This window comes from Periplaneta americana, chromosome 5, assembly GCF_040183065.1.
Source record: "Periplaneta americana isolate PAMFEO1 chromosome 5, P.americana_PAMFEO1_priV1, whole genome shotgun sequence".
NCBI lineage: Eukaryota > Metazoa > Arthropoda > Insecta > Blattodea > Blattidae > Periplaneta > Periplaneta americana.
Genome location: NC_091121.1, coordinates 60,964,684 through 60,987,715, shown reverse-complemented (window position 1 = coordinate 60,987,715; position 23,032 = coordinate 60,964,684). Strand labels below are relative to the sequence as shown.

Sequence of the window (23,032 nt, the reverse complement as noted above, 5' to 3'; positions counted from 1 at the left end):
GTTGCTTTAGGACCCAACAGCTACATTACGATCGAATCACAGTTCAACCCTCAAATCACACAAATGATGGAGTCATTTTAGCATTTCTTAGTTTTGAAATGAAACAACAATAGCTATATTTTATAACTTGCCTGCAATATGAAGTCGCACTGCGATACTACATGGAAGTAGGCAGTGGCTGAAAGGTGTAGTTGTGACTTCTCTTCCATGGCCCCTCGAATAGAGGTGCTGGTATGCGCTCTGTAATCGTATACATAAGTTGTGTCTGGCACATATTTGAACTTGCTTGAACCTGCAAAACAGAGAAACATTAATTTGCATAATATTTCATATTTATTTAACAAGAATAAACTTACACTAATTGACTATTATTGATTTTTATGCCACATATATTTAATCAATTCGTCTAATGAAACTCGTAAGGTTATAGATTTTATTATGTTCACCCAAGAACAAATGTATTTTATCCATGACAAGTATCTAAACTGGTCTTCATTTCACCGTCCTTAGCAACCTAAACAATGGCTTTATTCACAGATCTCTATGATAATATAAAATCTTTTCTGCCAAAATTAGACTTGTGGATAGTTTAGCTTAAACAAAATCAGTATTATAATTTTCCTTTTTTAATGTCTTTATCTCATGATACAGAAACAGCAGCAGCAACAACAACAACAATTATGAAATCATAGGCCTATTCTAAAATGTGAAATTAAGGATGTGAAATTTACAGTCTTCGTTGCTAAGAAAAATGATTTTCAGCTTTTTGAAAATCCTTTTTTCTACATATAAGTGTTACAAGTGAAAATAATTATTGATTTGTAAAATGACACCACAGTCTAGTATATACAGTCACGAAGCTCAATACGTAGTAAATATGCATCCATAGATCGTTGTTAAACACTAGGATCGCTAATATCGCCTCATTACAGACAATGCGAAATAGTACCGGCACAGTCTATTGTTCCTAGCACCCTCACAACTCAAGCTTCGTAACTGTATATAGTACTAGACTATGATGACACTTAAAAAAAAAACAGTCTGCAAAACTGCCCGGCTTAGAAATATGCCAGAAATTAAATAGGTTTGAATATCCTAATCTTGTGGCATTCGCAGAGAAAATAATCGTAGCAGCAAGTCACTTCGACTTACATTTGTGAGCAGTTTTTTTCACAATTGAATCATTTAAATCTAAAATTTCATCAAAACTTACTGATGAACATCTACTACTATACTTGTTTTTTTTTTAAAGATGGGACATGACAGTTAAGCGGCCGAGCTTGGAACTACAGTGCTATGTTGCCAATATGGACTACTATGCTGCCAGCAGATGGAAGCTAGCAATTGTCGTTAAGATGGTAAGATGGCTGACGTTAAAACATTCTTTGACAATTGACGCGAAGGTCAGAAAACAATACAAAAATCGACAGAGAATCAAACACGAAACGCACCAATGCTAACATTGTGTGCACAATAAATGTCGCCAAGAGAGCTATTAAGCACTCACCAAGGGGAACGGTAAGTTTGGCAACTCAATCGGTGTTACCATAGCAACAGGCCTACCACGCTATGTGACATTCAGTTGTTTTTCCGATCGCAACGCTCCTGTCATGTCCCATCTTTCAAAAAAACAAGTATAGTTCAACTTATAATTTACGTCAGATATAAAACCTGATTTTGAAATGCTGGTTAATTCAAAAGCTTAATTGTACACCCTTGTCTATATTTAGACATGTTTGTTGAATAATTACATTGTACGAGTATAATGTATTTCTCATTTAGCCTATATTATGAAAGTGCAATGTGTTCGCTCACACCAAGCTGTAGGCCTAATAGTGTGTAAATATGTAACATAAGTTCCTGTAAAATTAATTTTACTGTATGCATGTTATGTAGGCCTAAGCATTGTATGTCAACTCGTGTATATTATTTTAATATATTTTGCTCATCACGAAACTAAGTAATTATAGCCTACGTTTGTAAATGGCAGTAATAGTTGTAAATAATCTTTTACAGGTCATATTCTAGATTTCTCAACTCTTCAGTAGATCCGACACTGATCTCACAATACGATTGCGTCCGTCTAGAACAGTGGTGAATATTCAAGCCTGTACGGGCAAGCTCACGCCACGAGCAGATTGCTTTGCCCGCGGGTCACTTCTCTTCCCCTACAAGGACGCATCGAAAGAGGGGAAATGGTTCAAAGGTTGTCCATGCACAAGTCAGGTAGAGCACGAAATTTTCCTGCAGAGTTGTAGCTCGAAATAATGGGTCTTTCACATACTACATTATTGAAATGGAAGTATAATGACGACTTTCTTAGCTTTACAATTCCTTAAATTATGAAATGTATCCCAAGATTCTTAAATTTGCAGCGAAAATTACAGTATTACGATTTTCAGCAGCACAAATGTAGGCATACAGGTAGGTGAACCATATACGAGTATAATTGAGGAGCCTAACAAAGCCAAGAATAAGGCCAAGCTGTCCGATGATGGTAAGCGCGCTATGCTTAGATTTACTTCTTAAAATAATATTTTGCGAGACGTAAAGGCTAGTGTGAGACGGAAATCGAAGAAGCGATTCCGGCGAAATTACATCCTATAATGTTTATTTTCGTATAACAGTATCGCTATTATAATGGCAATAATGTTATACTCCAGCAGTTTGAGAAGTTTTATACGTGGACGCAGTAATTTTTTTAATTATTTATTTGGTATTGTAAATTACAAGTAACTTTTGGTTGGTTATTCAAAATCGCACATACTGTATAATATCTTCTGTTGTGAAATAATTTTATCGCATTTATTAAAAAGGTAAAGAAAAGTGTAAAGAATTAATGTAACTCGATTTATTTAAAATTCATTTTGTTCACTTTTGTCTTTGTCACTGCTATCTGTACAGTAATATACACTACAGCCAGGAGCACACGGAGTAATCGAAGATCGTTCAAGTGCTGTTCTTATCCATCCCTGGTCTAGAAAGTAAATAACAGTGTGTTGAGCGGGTTGTCTCAGTGGCAAGCTCGGCGAATCTTCGGTAAATGCCTATACTTGGCCTACAACTTAAAACTGAATTTAGATATCAGTAATGAAATTTATATAGCCTACCAGTAATGGATAAAATATTGCACAGCACACGAGAGTAAACAGATGTTATATGCTCCTGAAAATTATCACCCTCGGCTTCGCCTCGGGCACTACTGCAAGACATGTATTACACTACCCAGACTATTCAAACGATGTGAACTCAAGACAAAAATGGAGAGAACAGAGAATCCTTAGATGAAAGATTCTTTCAACTGCATTAGTTATTATTAATGTTCATGCATTTGTTGTAAGGTTGCAAATTTTGGAATACAATAACCAGAAACATTGTCGCGTATGACTCATCTGACATAATTTTACTTGAAATATTTTTATTGTGTAAATGCGCAAAAAAAAAAAAAAAAGAGGTAGGTATCTTTCTTTTTTGCCGTTATTTGTGTCTAAATGCAATTTTTTCATTGAGCGACTTCTGTGTTTATTCCCGCTTTTTGCAGATACATCAGACGTTACGAATTTAGCGCACACTATGCTACCTTCTTTATCTTCCTTCGGAGATTGGATCTTCTGGTCCACGTAATATTGCATACCAGCGTTTTTCAACCTTTATCAACATGTGGCACACTAAAGTTGTAATTTAAAAACTCGCTGCACACTTGTATATCTTAAACCAGTGGTTTCAAACTAGGGAGGAATTTTTTTTTTTTTTTCACAAAAACAAGTAAAATAAAATATTTTGTAAGTTTGGTCCATAGTGACACTTGTGGCGGAAAAGGTCGCAATTGGGGTTCTTCTCGGGGTTCTCCCGTTTCCCCATATTAGGCATCTACATCAGTCCATCAACATTTATCCATTCCATAGCATTCTCCAAATACCGGATGGTGACGCACGGAGGACGAATCTGAATACGTAGCGAACTTTATTGTAGTCAGCCGATGTGAGTTTGGGAATGCACCTAGATTGAAGGTTAGCGCAATAGACCTTGAAAGGTCGCATTGATGGGTCTTAGTGACCCCGCCCTTAAATTCAAATTTAATTCAATTCAAGGTTGGTAGGCCTAGTGGCGTCAACTATTAAAAAACATTGGGTGGGCTCAAACACTTGATCATAATTTCCCAAAAGAAGCTCATTAATCCTCCCTTTAATGATGTGAGTACCAATTCGTTCCTTCATACTAGTAACTATATACAAAAAATCTCCGCATTATCTTATGCGTAGCTGTTCTGCACAATTATTCATTTTTAGTAATTAAATAGAACGTTACAATTATATAAACATTTTCACTTGGGGACTTGAATTCTTTCTAACTATAAACTGATAATACGGAAGTGGACTCATTATTACGTAACACAGAGTGATGCAAATGTGTTTTTCCCTATAAATTCGTCACAAACATCTTCTAAATCTAACTTTTCAGCACTGTCCTTATGTGACACCTGACTATCGGTAGAAGAGATGAATAAAGTGCACACCAACAATGCATCCTTACTTATTGAAATTTTACTTATTGTAATTTACTGAGTTCAATAAGCAACCATCACAAATCATGTTCTTGTTTAGCAAACTGTCCGCAGACAGGTTTGTACCTCATAAATGACACCAGTAAGGCATCACTCATAAGGTAACTAAGCCAGGAAAGAATAGAAAAGGAAATGATGATGATGATGATGATGATGATTGATGATGATGATAATAATAATAATAATAATGCGACAAATTATTGGGTGGGCTCAGGCACCACGGGCCCATATAAGTTTGCGCCACTGGGTAGGCTTACGATATTCTATCTTTGCAGATCTGGTAACCCTGGCTGAGCGTCAGTCATTCTCTTCTCTACCGCTCGCATACTAAGCTTACATTGTGTTTGACTTGTGTCGCTTTCGTTGAGAGTTTACTGTTGTGGACTCACTTTTCTTACTACTTTTATCACTTTCACTTTTTCAATTTTGCTACGAGAACCTCTATTTTCATTTTCTCGTTGCACATCAGCAGATCATTCACGGCACACCGATTGAAAACTGCTGTTCTGTACCATTGTTCGATCCTTTCCTTTCCTTATAATCGTAGCCAGGGTGTGAATTAACGGGAGGGGTGGGGGATTTCCCCCCTGTTGGAAAGTTATCCCCTCTCATAAATTCATATTTACATCCCTGCCAGGGATAACTTCTATCCCCCTCATAAAATATAATTGTTTTAATATGAGTATATGTACTTTATAAAGTACAGAGTAAGCTAAGAAAGTAATATTTCAGTATTATCATCAACAGTAAGTTGGCAACAATCAATAAATAACTTAGGAATTACACATCTTATCTTAAGCCTGTTCAGGGATATAATTAGCCTATTATTATAGTCAAGATGCAAGACAAGCAACTCAGTGCGATCAAGCTTTGAGCCGCATTGAATGAGGATAATAATAATTTTATGTACGGTATTCTCTATCTAGGATTCTATCCCCCCCCCTCCTCATCAGAAATCTTAATTCGCATCCTGACTGTGTCAGACAAGTAGCCAATCATGAACTTGATAAGCGAACAGTAGTCCTGGTCTTTATGCAATTTTTTATTACTCTTATGCGGCCCATTCCCTTTTCTCTCACCAAATACATCGCAAACGACACCCCGGTGAAGGTTGACCAGTGAGAAGAGAGCACTGTGTCAGACAAGTAGCCAATCCTGAACTTGATAAGCGAACAGTAATCCTGGTCTTTATGCAATTTTTTATACTCTTGTGCAGACCATTCCCTTTTCTCTCACCAAATACATTACAGACGACACCCCGGTGAAGGTTGACCAGTCAGAAGAGAGTACTGTGTCAGACAAGTAGCCAATCCTGAACTTGATAAGCGAACAGTAGTCCTGATTTTTATGCAATTTTTTTATAATTTTATGCAGACCATTCCCTTTTCTCTCACCAAATATGTCGCAGACAACACCCCGATGAAGATTGACCAGTCAGAAGAGAGTAATGTGTCCAGGGTGCAAATTAAGGGGGTTTAGGGGGATTTCCCCCCTGTTGGAAAGTTATCCCTTCCCATAAATTCATATTAACATCCCTGCCATGGATAACTTCTATCTCCCCTCACAAAATATAATTGTTTTAATACGAGTGCATATACTTTATAAAGTACAAAGTAAGCAAAGAAAATTATATTTCTGTATTATCATCACCAGCAAGCTGGCAACAATCAATTACTTAGGAATTACACATCTTATCTTAAGCCTGTTCAGGGATATAATTATTATGATGAAGATGTAAGTCAAGCATCTCAGTGCGACCAAGCGTTGAGCCGTATCGAATGAGGATAATAATAATTTTATGTATGATATTCTCTATCTAGAATTCTGTCCTCCCCTCATCGAAAATTTTAATTCGCACCCTGATCGTAGGTGAAAATAGATGGAAAATTTTTGACAGCGCTCTACTTAGTTTTTTTTTTTTTTAACCAAGTGAGTCGTTATCTTAAACATAAGAATACCATATAGTAAGTCCCTTTAACTAGTCGTCAATCGACGTTTTTAATGAGTGAGAGCGATTCAATCTTGATTAAGGTTTGAAATCGTTTGATTTCTCTCCACATCCACTATTATATCATATTTGAAGGAAGTGATTTTTCTTCATTGCAGGTGAAAAAAAGAAGTCTTTATATTTCTGTAATACGATGGACAAAACTAGTAGGCTACCTAAGTGGTCTTACAGGGCTGGGAAATCCGGCAGTATATGCACATCGGACACCATGAATAGGTGTATAACATCTGAGCAAATAATGAGTTTTGTCCTCCGAATATTGTCAGCCATGAATTTACTAGTATTCAATACCTTTGAAACGCGTGCTATTTAATCCTGGAAGAGGCATTTTTTGCAGGCGGACCATGAAGCTGGTAAATATAAATATCAATTAGCTTTACATTCTGGACTTTAGATAAATTAAATTCTAATGTACCGTACAACACTGCTGCATCATGGAAATCTTACATATATAATGACGAAAATAGAATACATTTGTATGAATCAAGTACGTCAAAATTAGTTTGTATAAAAATTTAATGAAGTATACAATAACTATTATATATTTTCGATTTCGAAATTAATCATTTTTGCTAGAGATCTGTGTCATCGAACCGCATTCCTAGCGGAAGAGATATGCAGCGACTTTCGATGTAGAGTATACCGTCAGATTTCCCAACCTTGTAAGATCACGTAAGTAATGATTTGATCCATCGTTTCATAGATATGCCTATATTGCTTACCCCTAGTGGATAATAGTGTAATAATTCTGTTGATCATTTATATTACAATTTCATTCGTTAGTTATAGAGGAAGTATCACAAATATGAAATAGAGGTACAAATATGAAATAGAGTGATATTCGACCTGAGACAAGTTGTATTCTAGCAGAAGCCTCCCAAATTACTACACACTGATACTCTCTTTCACGGGAATGTGTTAGTTTGCAATTAGAAACTGAACTGTTGAAACGTTTATCATTATTGCGGTTTCGAGGAAAGTAAAAAATTTGGCAGTAAGATATTTTCTTGAATATAAATTGTTATTCCTCAATGTTATAAGTATTAATGATATATTATATTCTTAAAGAGGAATAATCTACGTTTATAGCTAGATATATGTTTAAGTTCGTTTTTAAATTACGATATGTTCTGAGGTTATGACTTACATCAGTAGTAGTAGTAGTAGTAGTAGTAGTAGTAGTGGTGGTGGCATGTTTATGACGTCACAAGTTGGGGCATGGTGGTGCCGTGATGTCACAAGGTGAGGTGTGGTCGTGACGTCACAAGTTGGGTAAGGTCGGGTACGGTGGGGTCGTGACGTCACAAGATGGTGCCGGACCATCTTGCGACCCCACCATACCCGACCTTACCCAACCTTGTGACATCACGACCACACTCCACCTTGTGACGTCACGACCCCACCGTACCCCATTTTGTGACGTCACGGCACCACCATGCCCCACCTTGTGACGTCACAAACATGCAACCACTACTAACAGTGTGTCACAAATATAAAATAATAGTGTTATTAGTATTCCATCTTTATACCCTAGTTTTCTGTTTCGTTACTAGTATTGTCACCTGTAGGAGGAGGGAAAACCTCACCTTCCAACGAACTTAGAAAACAGTGGAATGAAAAGACAATGCAAGAAGCCACAAAACAAGTTCGAGAAAAGACGTGAGAGACGATTCATCTGGATTCAGTATTAAGGTTGATGATGCTGGATGCTGGTTCTGTGCTTTCCTTAGTAGAGGCCATTTTGACTTTGCAATTTGGTTTTGAGGATGTATAAAAAGTGTGATCTCATGAGTATGAGTTATATAATCATAATCAATATAAAAAGTATCCTGACTCATAAGTAATCGTACAAAGGCTGTTAAATGAAATTATTAATTAGCAATAATAATTGTAACTGTCATATTTTAACGCAATATATTTAGTTATTGATGCATGTCGGTGCAGAATACGATACTTTACTGATCACATGAAATCTCAAAAGAGCTTGTCTTCTTTTCCTCATACCCCTCTTCCCCGAAGTGTTAGTTGGTTTTATTCAGGTAAGTTACAAAATTGCTTTATTTACCTTTGCAATATCCAGCGCATTGGTACCTTCCTTCATTTCTGGCAGGATCAGGTACTGAAAAATAAAATAAAATTGTTACATTTACTGCTATAATTTTAAGAAAGATGGACCAAAATTTACAACCTGTGTATCAATATAGGCCTATAAAATTGTTTAATAATGGTTCTTATAAAGATAATATACTCTACAGTAATTTGGTAGACTATTTTATCAATATCTAAAATACCTCAACCTCTCACACACTGAACATCCTGACTTTATAAGATCCCGAATAGCTCAAATACTAAATCTCCAAAATTTCACGGACATAAATCCTTCCTTATTGTATGTGAAATAAGAAGATAATAAAATTATGTCTTTGGATCTCAGGAGGCACAAAATTTTTGTGTTTTGCAGTTATGAGATTCTCAGATTTGTATTTTGGAAGTTAGCCCTTGGGAGAATGGAAGAACAGTTCTTTTTGTGTAAGATGCTGGACATTAGATTTGTGTTCGGGAGGCGAATTTTATAATTTACTGCTGAGAGTGGGCAGAAATTGCATATTTTATTTGATAGGGATTTAGAGAGTTAAGGAGGTCGAGAACGGAAAATATGTAATTATTACAAAGAAGCTTTGTTATGTTACATTTACTCCTATTCGATATTTTACATTAACACTGAAACTGTTTTATATTTAGACATATTATGCTCTTTCTTGTATTCTGACAATGCAAAAATGTATTAAGAGATTTTCGCGAAAATACACTTTTATAGCATACCTCATAACAAAAACGTGGTTTGGACATGCCATTTGTTTATGGACAGCAATTTCTCCTAAATTACTTGACGAATTTTGTTCATATTCAGTATCTATATGTCAATTTATCCGGAAATGATGTATTTGAAAAGTAGTTATTCTAGTAAAAAAATAAGTAAGCTTACGCCCTTATTTAAAATATGAAACATATAATGGCGATCCAGATTTTCTTTTTGTGTTACGTACAAAAATATAAAAAAACGGCGAAGTTCGTAATTCATATTAAGGAGAAAGTTCTATTATAATATGTAGAATTATTTACATTTCTCGTTATAAATTCAGCCTAAATTTCTACTCTTTCTTCTAAGAGAAATGTAATAGATAGGGGAAAGTCGGGTAGTATCGGACAGTGTGTTTCTTTCATCTACCACCATATGGTAGTACCTGAATGACATGGTTACGTTTCTCTATGCGACATCACAGAAACGTAACCATGACAATCAGGCACTATCATCGTGTGGTAAATTAAAGAAACTCACTGTCCGATATTACCCGATGTCCGATACTACCCGACTCTTCCCTATTCATTATTCACAAAATGGATCGGAGTAGGCTATATCGGAGAGACAGTCGCAAATTTTATGCGTGAATGCGTCGCTGATAGAATTGCTGTTGAGGAAAACGTCAGCAGTGACAATCAACATCTCTTCTTTCCAGATACTCTGAAAACCCGGTACATCTTCAATATGCTGGGATTCCTGGGAGTAGTCATCTTGTATGCATTAAGAGTAAACATCTCAGTTGCTACAGTAACCATCGGGTCCTATCGTTTTCTAGCCGTTGTCCGCTCCTATTTGCTCTGCATATACCTCGACATTGTGAATTACTCATATCTCTCTTCATTCAACTTCACTCGCAAATGTTTTCAATTTAACTCGTCGACTGATTATTGTTGCTCAATTGAGATTGTAGCCTGGCTCGTTATTAATCGTTTGATACCACTGCGAACGTTCTATCGCTCCACATTGTAGAGTCACACTGCCTCGGCTGCCGCGCGACCCTCTAATTCGTGCCTCACATTCCTCCCTCCCGCGTATCGTTGTATGACGTCACCCCTCCAACTCCGTGGCTAACGAGAAAGACAGGCTTCGGCACGAATCGGAGTCACGTGATTATCATAGTCCAGTCATGGCCATCTTTACAATCGCCTCATGTAAATACATGTTCAAAGTTCTAAAAAAAAAAAAAAAAACGGAATTGCTACATATTAAACTCATGTTAAACGTACATTTATATAGGCTAAATAAACTTCTCTTGTTCTATGTTGGCCATGGCCATGTTATGACGTCGCGTCGTAGCCTTTCTCGTTAGCCACGCTCCAACTCAAGGTCACGTTGGTTACATTGATCCTTTGTCTGTCGATCACCGTTTATTTCAATGGAATGTGTCATGTAGTTAAGAAATTATAGGTGCGACGAAACTGAAAATGTATCGGGACTTTGTGGTGGCATCATAGTACTGGACCGAACTTATAGACGTAAGGCTTATTCACGTCAAAAATAATTTAAAAGACAGAAAAAGCAGTCAAATCAAAGCAAAAATGACGCTCTTTTATATAAAGACTTACTGCTATTTGTGATCATTTGTATATTATTATATCACCTCTATAGTTGAAAGGCATTGACTATAAGTAATTATTTTCGGTTGTTGTTGTTGTTGAATAGGTGATCTATGAGTAGTTATCATTGGATTATGAGCTACGATATATTTTTTTCATTTCTGTGAATTTGAATTACTGGTTTTCGTAAATAATAAAGTGATATTAGAAATGAATAAATATACGTTAACTTATTTCAAGAGAGTATGTGCAAAATTAATTACAGACATCTACTTAGAATTAATAAATTAAGAAATCATTATCTTATATTTAAGAGCGTACGAAAATGTCTCTTGTATGCGATGTGGAAAACAATTCTTTATTTAGGTGCGGAGCATAATTCTTATTTCTATACAGGATGAACTGTAAGTAATGTCATTAATTTCAGGGGGTTATGCTTTGATATATTTCAAACAAAAAAATTAATACAATTGTACTCGTTTTTGCCTCCTTTCCGAGATAAAAATTCTTTTGTATGAAAAATTACATAACGTGCTTGGGAAATCCATTGATTTAATTTCCAATATGTTCAGTGATTTTGAGACAGCAGTGTATTATGATAATAAATGATTGAAAGAATTTTAGTTTTTTCTTTTAAATGTGCATAAATTTGATCCGAACAAATGTAAGGTTTTAAAGTAAAATTCCTTGTCAGAACGAAAAATTACATTTCTTAAGATTGTTCTAAATGGAATAAGACATATAAAAAGAAAGTTAGTGCCATCTTCACAACACTGAATTTTTGCTGTAGTAAATTGTGGAATTAAAAATAGTAAAAAATTGCAAGATCAATAATCAATTAAAGAAATTATATAGCAAAAATTTATGTATTATTCTGAAATCACAGACACACAATACAATAATTCTATGGTATGTGATAAAAAAAGGGCAAAAGTCATAAATAACAAGTTTTGGGTAGAGCAAAAGTAAAGTCTGAGAACCAATATCATTATTATAGACTGGAAATCTGACGTTCTGCATCATTATGGAAAAGGATAGATGTTTCCAGGCTAAAATGCCCAATCTAAAATGTCCAGAGGAAAATATGTCCACATGCAAAAATGTCCCGTGCAAAAGGTCCATGGACAAACATCCAGTCAATAAAATGTCCGCTGCTGAATGTCCATGAGCAAGAATGTCGAACATTTTTCATTGTATTGTACTTCAATATACCCGTTGCTAAGCAAATTCGAAATAGTAAGTTTTCTGTTACAAACTTTAATTAACATAATGTGCCAAATTATTCATTCGCAAAAAACAAAACATTTTAGTAAAAGATGGTTACGTGTGCCACCATCACTCCAGAAGTAGAAACGGCAATAAAGTATATTGGTGGTGTGACAGTAATGAAATTAATCGAGGATTAAGAATGTCAGAATAAACTGAATTACTTACAACCGCTTATTCGCACAGGGTCTACAAAGTACCAAACATCTGATTTTTAATAAGAAAGTCAGCCAAAGGAGTTATGCTTTGCCCTTGCGAACTAAAGTTAGCAGACAGAGGTAACAGGTTTGACTTTCGTCTGGTTTCGTGATATCCTCTGATCAGAAGATTACATCCGTCAGCAAGGATACCGACACTAGCGAGTTGATGTGGAGCGAGAAGGTCTCACGGTATGAAGTAGGAACCGACTCTGGTTGTAGTCACAAATGAATCACTCATATCTATCTGTTATTCTTTACCGTATCTAACCGTCTTCTCAGTTTATAAACAGATCTGTAAAACTATAAAAGGTAATATGATAATAATATCACTGCTTTCTTATTCAAACATTTGACAATATAACAAAGAGGCAAACAGGGTTATGAAATTATGTAAAATTATAAAGGCTAAAATAATAAAAATACACACAGCCTTGATACTAAAATTATGACATTGTTAGAAAATGCCAAAATTAAACTAGGACGAATAGAAATTAAACTGTTACAGTTAAAAGAACGAACTTCATAATATGATATGATATGATATGATATGATATGATATGATATATGATATGATATATGATATGATATGATATGATATGATATGATATGATATGATATGATATGATATGAGACGGTACGGTATGGTAGGCCTATGATATGATATGATATGATATGATAAGATATGATATGATATGATATGATATGATATGATAGACCTGTAATATACTCGTATAATATAAAATAATATAGTTAGTTAGTTAGTGGGGTTTAAAAAGGGCGCGTCAGCTACTATGGCTATTTGCGCCCTTATCTAAAATTCTTAACAAAACAAAAACACAAACAGTACAATAAGCTGAATGCTGAAACGAACTAGAAAATGTTGTCATGGTAAAATCGAGCTAGGCACAAATGCAGTATCAACAAGGTGATGAATGAAAATCATAGAAGTGAGCAGTTCTCAGACCCTAGGTAGCCTATATTAAAACGAACAAATAGAATAAAAACCACCAGAGTCAAATTATATGGCACATTTAAAAATACTAAAATTTTATAAAATTTTCGGATGTAAAAGGTCCGAAATGTCCAGTATTTAAAAGAAACAAATTTAAAACAACAAAATATGTCACCTCTGGATGTAAAGAGTCCGGATGAAATAATATATGACAATAATATGATCATTTTATATATACCATCCGATATTCATGATAAGAATAATGCTGATGTCACTGATCTTAATTTCTTCCAGTTTATATTTATTTATGTTTTTGTCCTGAGGACTGCATGCCGCAGCTCATCCGATAAATTAAAATTTTGGAAATAAACAGAAAAACAAATAAAATAAATAAATAAATAAATAAATAAATAAATAAAATAAATTAAATATATAAAATAAATAAATAAATAAATTAATTAAATAAATAAATTAATTAATTAAATAAATTAAATAAATAAATTAGATAAATAATAAACTAAATAAATAAACAAGTAAATAAATAAATAAATAAATAAATAAATAAATGTACTATAAGACTGTTCCTCTGTGATCTGTAATAAAATTCTTCGTAGCGTAATCGCGAAATAAGTTTGTGCATTGGAGCTTAATAATATCCTTCTTGTAAAAGATGAATACATGCATACGTTAAAAATATTATGAAGACATCTGTAGGTTAGTTACAAGTTTCTTTCACAATATCCATTAACACTAACATAGGTGTTCATATTGACTACAATAGTTTCTTGAAAGAGCAGTCAATAAATTGGCTGTTCAATTTCTCACTGAAGTCTCTTAAAAGATTTCTCCTTCTAGCAGAAGACGGCAAAATATTTTAACCTCTATCTTTATTGCAAAGCAGAATCATTATTCTACCAAAAGCGAAGATTAGGAATAACTCTGTCTATAATAATTAATTTTCCTTGAGCAAACCTCTGTGGGACATGCGGTCTATATTATGTCATTAGTCACGTTATCTTAGTAAAGCAAGGATTCAGAACCAACTGTGATTAAATAATCATTGTGTGTTATATTTTAAAATAAAATCGTATTATTCTTGCGAAAATTATTAAACACTGAATTTAACATAAATTTATGCAATAGTCGAAGAGAAATTGCTGTATACGGATATAAAAATTAAGATTATGCTGAAAACCTAATTTGCAGAATCTACGATAGTTCGATGGAAAAGGAATTCATTTGAAATCTCGAAATTCACTTTCTACATAAAAATATTTTTCCGTATTGCTTACTATAATAAAAGTGGAAAGGTATTACCAATACATTATGAAACTTAATTATACTGTAGTTGATTTCCTACTTCAGTTTGCAGTTTTCAATTTAGTTTTATAGTGCTACTGAGAAAGTGGAATTTACCCTAAGTAATTTTGCAATTAAATCTCAATAGATTTATGTATCTCACTTAAGTTCGTGATATTTGTTTTATTACAATAAAAACGAGCAAAATGTATTTAATTTTGTACCCATATTTGGGTTTTTGTACCAAAACATTTAGAAAAACGTACCGGTAAACAGAATTTTGGCTCTTTATTTTATAGTGTTTGATTTCTTACGCTGCAAATGTGTACAAATATACCAATTTTGTATCTAGATTTCAAAGTTTCATCACAACACTAGACATATATCTTACTTCAATTTGTTTAGTTTTACTGAGTTGCAAATAAGTGGGAACGATTATATGATTTTGTATTTATATTTAACTTAGATTTTTTCCAATAAAACCACTAGAATTTCAGTTATTACTTTAGTTTGGAGTGTTCGTTTTATTGTACTATAAGAAACTGGGATTAGTTTAATTTTTACATTCCAGTTTCTTGTAATAACAATGTACAAAACTTCGGTAGAAACAGAAATCCTTCTTAAGAATGTAGCTTTTGTTATAATATTGTGTTACAAACGTAATGGAATGTGATGAATTTTGTAACCAGATTTCAATCTTTTGCCCAACACTGTAACACTTCTTTAGAATTTACAGTAAGATAAAATTCAGTTTGTACTGTCCATTTTATTGAAGTCTACTACGAGAACGTTGCAGTGTATCTACATTTCGATCTCACATTCAAAAACGTTACAAAACATCACTAGAATTTTCGCATCCTACTTCATTTCGTAGCTTTCGTTTCATGATGGTACAAGTAAGTTATAAACTAATATAATGTATTTTGTTACAATTTTGTGCCACAAATATACCAGAATGTGATGAATTTTGTGATCAGATTACAATATTTTGTCCAATACTTTGTAAATTTTCATTAAATCTTTAGATAAAATTTCAGTTTGTATAACTACTGTTCTTTTTATTGTAGCTACTGCAAGAATGTTGCAGTGTGTCTACATTTCCGTCTTACATTCAAAAACTTTACAAAACTTCACTAGAATTTTCACATTCTACTGCAGTTCGTAGGGCCTGTTTCATCATTGCTATAGATAAATTAAAGTATAATGTACGAAATCATTCATAATATTTTAAACTTTACTAAAATCGGGATCAAAAGTGAAATACATATTAATAATTATTTATGGTACACTAGTAAATACCATAACAAGACGTATTTCATCAACGAGCGGAATGTCTGGTACGTGAGACGTAGCCGACCATGTCCAATTTCCCGAGTGGATATCGTCGTTGTGCCTGCAATAACTCCTATGTGACATATTTATCGATTTTCAAATTTCTGCTCTATTAAATAACTTAAATAGTGATACAGCAAAAATAATAAAATCTCATATATGTAATTATATTTCTTTCTTTCGAAAATATAAGAATCCACAGTCTCCTATGTACTATTGCCATAGAATGAATAAATGTGTTTTTCTTCCTACTGAACAATTTTATATTTTGCACATAGGAGTTATTGCAGGAACAACGACGATATAAAAGTCTTGATTCAACTGTGTCATAGGCCTACAGTTCGTCTTCCATCACCGACATAAAAAATCCATCCTACTTTTAATTAAAATTAGACATAATTCTTAATTTAAAAGCGTCGCATTAGTAAGGAGATTTCAGCAAGTAAATTGTTACATTAATCACTAGCGATTAAAGTAAAATAGACATCCTTATTATCAAAGCACTGATTTTATAACGAGATTTCAGTTATTAAATTACTGTCTTATTCGCTAGTGATTAAAGTAAAAATTGTATCCATTCTTATTGTTAAAGCACTGCTTTCGTAAAGAGATTTGAATTAATAAATTTCTACTTTATTCACTAGTGATTAAAGTAAAAATTGTATCCATTCTTATTGTTAAAGCACCGCTTTAAAACGAGATTTGAATTAACAAATTTCTACTTTATTTACTAGTGATTAATGTAAAAATTGTATTCATTCTTATTGTTAAAGCACAGCTTTAGCAACGAGATTTCAGTTATTAAATTACTATCTTATTTACTAGTGATTAAAGTAAAAATTGTATTTATTCTTATTGTTAAAGCACTGCTTTCGTAAAGAGATTTGAATTAATAAATTGCTACTTTATTCACTAGTGATTAAAGTAAAAATTGTATCCATTCTTATTGTTAAAGCACTGTTTTAGTAACGAGATTTGAATTAACAAATTTCTACTTTATTCACTAGTGATTAATGTAAAAATTGTATTCATTCTTAATGTTAAAGCACTGCTTTCGTAAAGAGACTTTAATTAATAAATTTCTACTTTATTCACTAGTGATTAATGTAAAAATTGTATTCATCCTTATTATTAAAGCACTGCTTTAGCAACGAGATTTCAGTTATTAAATTACTATCTTATTCGCTAGTAATTAAAGTAAAAATTGTATCCATTCTTATTGTTAAAGCACTGCTTTCGTAAAGAGATTGAATTAATAAATTTCTACTTTATTCACTAGTGATTAAAGTAAAAATTGTATCCATTCTTATTGTTAAAGCACTGCTTTATAACGAGATTTGAATTAACAAATTTCTACTTTATTCACTAATGATTAATGTAAAAATTGTATTCATTCTCATTGTTAAAGCACTGCTTTAGCAACGAGATTTCAGTTATTAAATTACTATCTTATTCGTTAGTGATTAAAGTAAAAATTGTATCCATTCTTATTGTTAAAGCACTGCTTTCGTAAAGAGATTTGAATTAATAAATTTCTACTTTATTCACTAGTGATTAAAGTAAAAATTGTATCCATTCTTATTGTTAAAGCACTGTTTTAGTAACGAGATTTGAATTAACAAATTTCTACTTTATTCACTAGTGATTAATGTAAAAATTGTATTCATTTTTATTGTTAAAGCACTGCTTTAGCAACGAGATTTCAGTTATTAAATTACTATCTTATTCACTAGTGATTAAAGTAAAAATTGTATTCATTCTTATTATTAAAGCACTGCTTTCGTGAAGAGATTTGAATTAATAAATTGCTACTTTATTCGCTAGTGATTAAAGTAAAAATTGTATCCATTCTTATTGTTAAAGCACTGTTTTAGTAACGAGATCTGAATTAAGAAATTTCTACTTTATTCACTAGTGATTAATGTAAAAATTGTATTCATTCTTATTGTTAAAGCACTGCTTTAGTAACGAGATTTGAATTAACAAATTTCTACTTTATTCTTATTGTTAAAGCACTGCTTTAGCAACGAGAATTCAGTTAATAAATTACTATCTTATTCACTAGTGATTAAAGTAAAAATTGTATTCATTATTATTGTTAAAGCATTGCTTTCGTAACGTGATTTAAATTAATAAATTGTTAATTTATTCACTAGTGATTAAAGTAAAATTTAAAGCTGAAGCATTGATTTAGTAATGAGATTTGAGTTTTTAAATTGCTACTTTATTCGCTAGTGATTAAAATAAAATGTTATCTATCGTTATTGTTAAATCGCTGCTTTTGTAATGAGATTTTAATTATTAAATTCCTACTTTATTAACTAGTGATTAAAATAAAACTTTGTCCACTAGTGATTAAAGTAAAATTTTATCCATTCCTATTAATAAAGCGTAATTATAGTAACGAGGTTTCAGTTATTAAATTGTATATATTCTTATTATTAAAGTGTAGCTTTAGTAACGATTTCAGTTACTAAATTGCTACTTTATTCACTAGTATTTCACTATTTTTCCCAACACATTTGAAATGTCGCTAAAGTTTTAGATTCAGGTTATTCAGGTTACAGTTTTATACGCGGTGTTCGTTTTATTATGCCACATTTGAAACGCATTTAATTTTAATTTAGATTTCGATCTTCTGCCATAACGATTAAAAAAGTAACTCTAAGATTTTCAGATCCTACTTTGCATTGTAGTATTCGTTTTATTCTATTACAAAGATATGTCAATGTTTTAAAATTTTATCTATATTTCGGTCCTTCTTTCTAACACTTTATAAAATTTTGTTTGATTTTTTATATCCTACAAGGGTTGGTAGTGCTCATCAATTGCGCTAAAAATTTGGAAAGCATTTTACTTTTGTATTTTATCTTTCATTCTTTTGTCTCAACACTCTGTAAAGCTCTATTAGATTCTCACATGATATTTCAGTTTGTAGTTTTCGTTTTACTCTTCTACTAATAAATTAGATTCTACTGAATTTTGTACCCAGATTTCGAGCTTCTGTTTCAATCATGAGTAAAACTATTAGATTTTCGGATCCAATTACAGTTTATAGTCTTAATTTTATTGTGATAAATTATCATGAACGCGTAATTTTTATCCCCATTTCGATTTGTATTCTAACATTTAATAAAATTTAAGATCCTACTTCAGTTCTTTTGTGTTTGATTTCATTGTGCTACTAAGAAGTTGGAATGACTTATTTTGCATGTAGGTTTCCATTCCCTGTCCCAAATATTATTATTTAAATACATACTACAGTTTTTTAGTGTTACTCGTTTTATTGTATCGTACAACTTTTCATGTAATTAATTATACTTTTAGATTTCGATTTATTGTAACAAAAAGTTGTAAAACTTCACTAGAATTTCAAGTGTGTTTTATTGTAACACAATAAAGTTAATATTATATCTAGATTTCGATTCCCTTACCTAGCACTTCGTAAAACTTCATATAGTTTCATACCATTTCAGATTGTGGTGTGATATGAACAAGTAGCAATGTCATTAATTGTGTGTCTAAATGTAAGTATTTTATCCCAGCGCCGAATAAATCTTCATTAGAATTTTGCATAATACTTCAGAATTTAGTGTTCGTGTTATTGTTCTAAACACTTCGTAAAAGTTCGTTAAAATTTTATACCCTACTCCATTTTGTAGTGTTGGTTTTTTACTGTGCTACATTGCGGTTGGAAAATATTTCATTATAAATTCAGATTCCGAACTCTATCTCAGCACTTCGTAAGATTTAACTATCTTATTTACCAAAGATAATTTTAATTAATTTAATTTGAATTTAAGTTTCGATATTTGATTGAGTCTCTTTGCATCCGAACTTATTGAAAGTTTCTTTCACTACCGTACGTTATTTGTAATATTAACTTTTATTTTATTGATTAACTTTGTCCAAATTCTATAATAGTTTTATTTGCTTTATTAAATTTACAAATTATAATTCTTCATATTACGCTGTTATTTTCTAACACTGGGGCATAAATAAAACATCTTGTTTCTTGTGTAAAACATAAAACTGTATTACTGGCGTATTACTAAAGCTTACCGGAGGCCGAAATCGAAACAGTGGCGGCCAGCAGGACCGCCACCGTCACTCCACAATTCATGTTTGTGTACACAATCTACACATTCACCACACGAAACAATGCACACAGCTATCAGCAACCACAGACTGAGGTTCCTGCGCCTCTGTGGCGGTTATATACTACACGCACTGGCATCAGTATTGGCACGAGCCTGCTTGAATCAACATGTGAATTTAACCAAGTGACAGCCTCGTTTCCAAGTTCATGAATTTGTTATTTCTCATTGTAGGAAGTAAAAAGAAAAATATTTCGATGCTACGAAAATTCAATTAAGATATTTTCATGGAAATATATGTCTTCAATCATCATTTAAACCGAAAAAATGCTTTTTGGCTTGCCGTCTGCAGGTACTATATGTATAACGATTTTTCAAAACTATTACAAGTATTTTAAGCATATTTATTATCTACTAGCCGTACCCGTGCGCTCCGCTGCATCCGTTAGAAATAAATATAAAGTAATTACATAATTAAAATAGGACATTTGATCCAGGGAATATTCGTGTTTGATAGAAGGATAAATCGTTTAATATGTTACTTAATTTAAATTATATTTAAATAATTAAAATGGAATCATTTTGGTCCACAGAGCACTCATTTGGTGCAATGACAATTCCTTTAACATGTTTCTTAATTTTAATTACATGCATCCATAGTTCAATGAACATTGACATCATTTACATTTAATGTGTATACTTTATTTTACTTGTTATATGTTTCCATTGAATTATGGTAATAACTTAATTTTAACTCTTGTTTTCTACGTATTCAGTAAATGGCGCTTTGCCCACTATGGTTCTGAACCCTTCAAATAACTTAAATTATGTTATATTATATTATATTATATTATATTATATTATATTATATAAAAAGTGTGTTGATAACGGATGTACCCCGATAAGTAAGTTTTCAATTTGTTATGGGGACTCTTGAATCTCAGGAGGAACAAATTTTATTTTACAACAGGGCAACATAATCTGCTTGGCTCATTACCCAAATTTTTTGCATTGCATTTAATACATATGTATTTTATGTATTTTAGCTCGATTCAATTGAGCATAGTTAAAATTTGGATTATAAAATAATGAAATGCTAAGCTAACATATTATTACTGCATACTAAATCAATACACTCTCGTTGGTCGTTAATTCTCTGAGATAAACATTATTTTAAGAAATACAGGAAACGAATACACAGAATAGACTATCAAGTTTTCTGTGCATAAGAAGCTATTTTAATCGTACCTGTCCTCAATTCACTCAGAAGTTACTGTAATAACATTATAGCATTATGTCCATACAGAGAAACTACACTTTCCAATGGTGAAATAATAATTAATTATACAAATCGGTTAATTTAGCTTCCGATATTGCTTCATACGAACACAGAAACATTTTCTGTAGGCTATGATTCATAGCTTTCGATTGTTGTTGACCAAGGCCCCTTATAGAAGAAGTCATTTGTTTATTTCATTACACGGCCTTAGATGGCAGTTATTTTAATTTTAAAACTCATTTATCTCATTAAATATCAGTCCTATCAAAATTTTTCAAAGACTAAAACTTATCGGAAATGATTTTTAAAGAAATTTTTGTTATGTAACATTTTTCATAATAATCAATAATAAGCGAGATATTTCGATTTATTTAATTCAGGCCCCCTTATAACCCCCCTTTTAAATAATGTATTTTGAATGCCATATAGCCTATAATCTAAGTTACAACGAACTTAATTTATATTCCAATTTTCATCGAAATCCGTTCAGCCATTATCGCGTGAAAAGGTAACAAACTTACAGACAGACAGACAGACATACAAACAAAAATTTCAAAAAAGCGATTTTCGGTTTCAGGGTGGTTAATTATATATGTTAGGACCAATTATTTTTGGAATATCGAAAATTACCAGAAAAATTTCGGCTACAGATTTATTATTAGTATAGATGAGTCAATTTATCTGGCATTTATAATACCTTTGGCGATATGAAGAAAACTGGAAAATCACGTAAACAGAATAAGCAAAGACAGATTTCCAAAGGCAATTTTAAATTATCGACAATGAGGAAAATAGAGACTAATTTTATGCCTATACTAGCCGTACCCGTGCGCTCCGCTGCACCCGTTAGAAATAAATGTAAAGTAATTACATAATTAAAATAGGACATTTGATCCAGGGAACATTCGTGTTTGATAGAGGATAAATCGTTTATTATGTTAGTTAATTTAAATTGTATTAAAAAAATTAAAAAGCGATCATTTTGATCGAGAGACCACTCTTTTGGTTATAAAAATTATTTTAGGAAATACAGGAAACGAATGTACAGAATAGTATATCAAGTTTTCTGTGCATAAGAAGCTATTTTAATCTTGCCTGTCCTCGATTCACTCAGAAGTTACTGTAATAACATTATAGCATTATGTCCATCTAGAGAAACTACACTTTCCAATGGTGAATTAATAATTAATTATACAAATCGGTTAATTTAGCTTCCGATATTACTTCATACAAACACAGAAACATTCTCTGTAGCCTATTTTTCACAGCTTTCGATTGTTGTTGTCCAAGGCCCCTTATAGACGAAGTCATTTGTTTTTTATTTCATTACACCGACTTAGATGGCGTTGTTATTGTCTTTTTGAAACTCATTTATCTCATTAAATATCAGTCCTATCAAAATTTTGCATAGAATAAAACTTATAGGAAATTATTTTTAAAGAAACTTTTGTTATGTAATATTTTTCATGAAAATTAATAAGGGCGATATTTCGATTTATTTCATTCAAGCCCCCCTTATAACCCCCCTTTTAAATAAAATATTTTGAATGCCATATAGCCTAAATTAGTTACAACGAGCTTAATTTATATTCCAATTTTCATATAAATCGGTTCAG

The 23,032-nt window shown here is 32.3% G+C and overlaps 1 protein-coding gene across 1 annotated transcript in view; it reads right to left on the bottom strand.

Annotated features, from left to right (window-relative positions):
* LOC138699709 (uncharacterized) overlaps positions 1-20,253 on the bottom strand; it is an 86,219-nt gene extending 65,966 nt beyond the window's left edge. The window contains exons 1-3 of the mRNA XM_069825792.1: positions 20,103-20,253; positions 8,638-8,691; positions 132-292 (exon numbers count right to left, since the gene is read on the bottom strand). Coding sequence (XP_069681893.1) covers positions 132-292; positions 8,638-8,691; positions 20,103-20,163 — 276 coding nt within the window. The 5' untranslated portion in view covers positions 20,164-20,253. The remainder of the gene's footprint in view (positions 1-131; positions 293-8,637; positions 8,692-20,102) is intronic.
* Between the last annotated feature and the right edge of the window lie 2,779 nt (positions 20,254-23,032).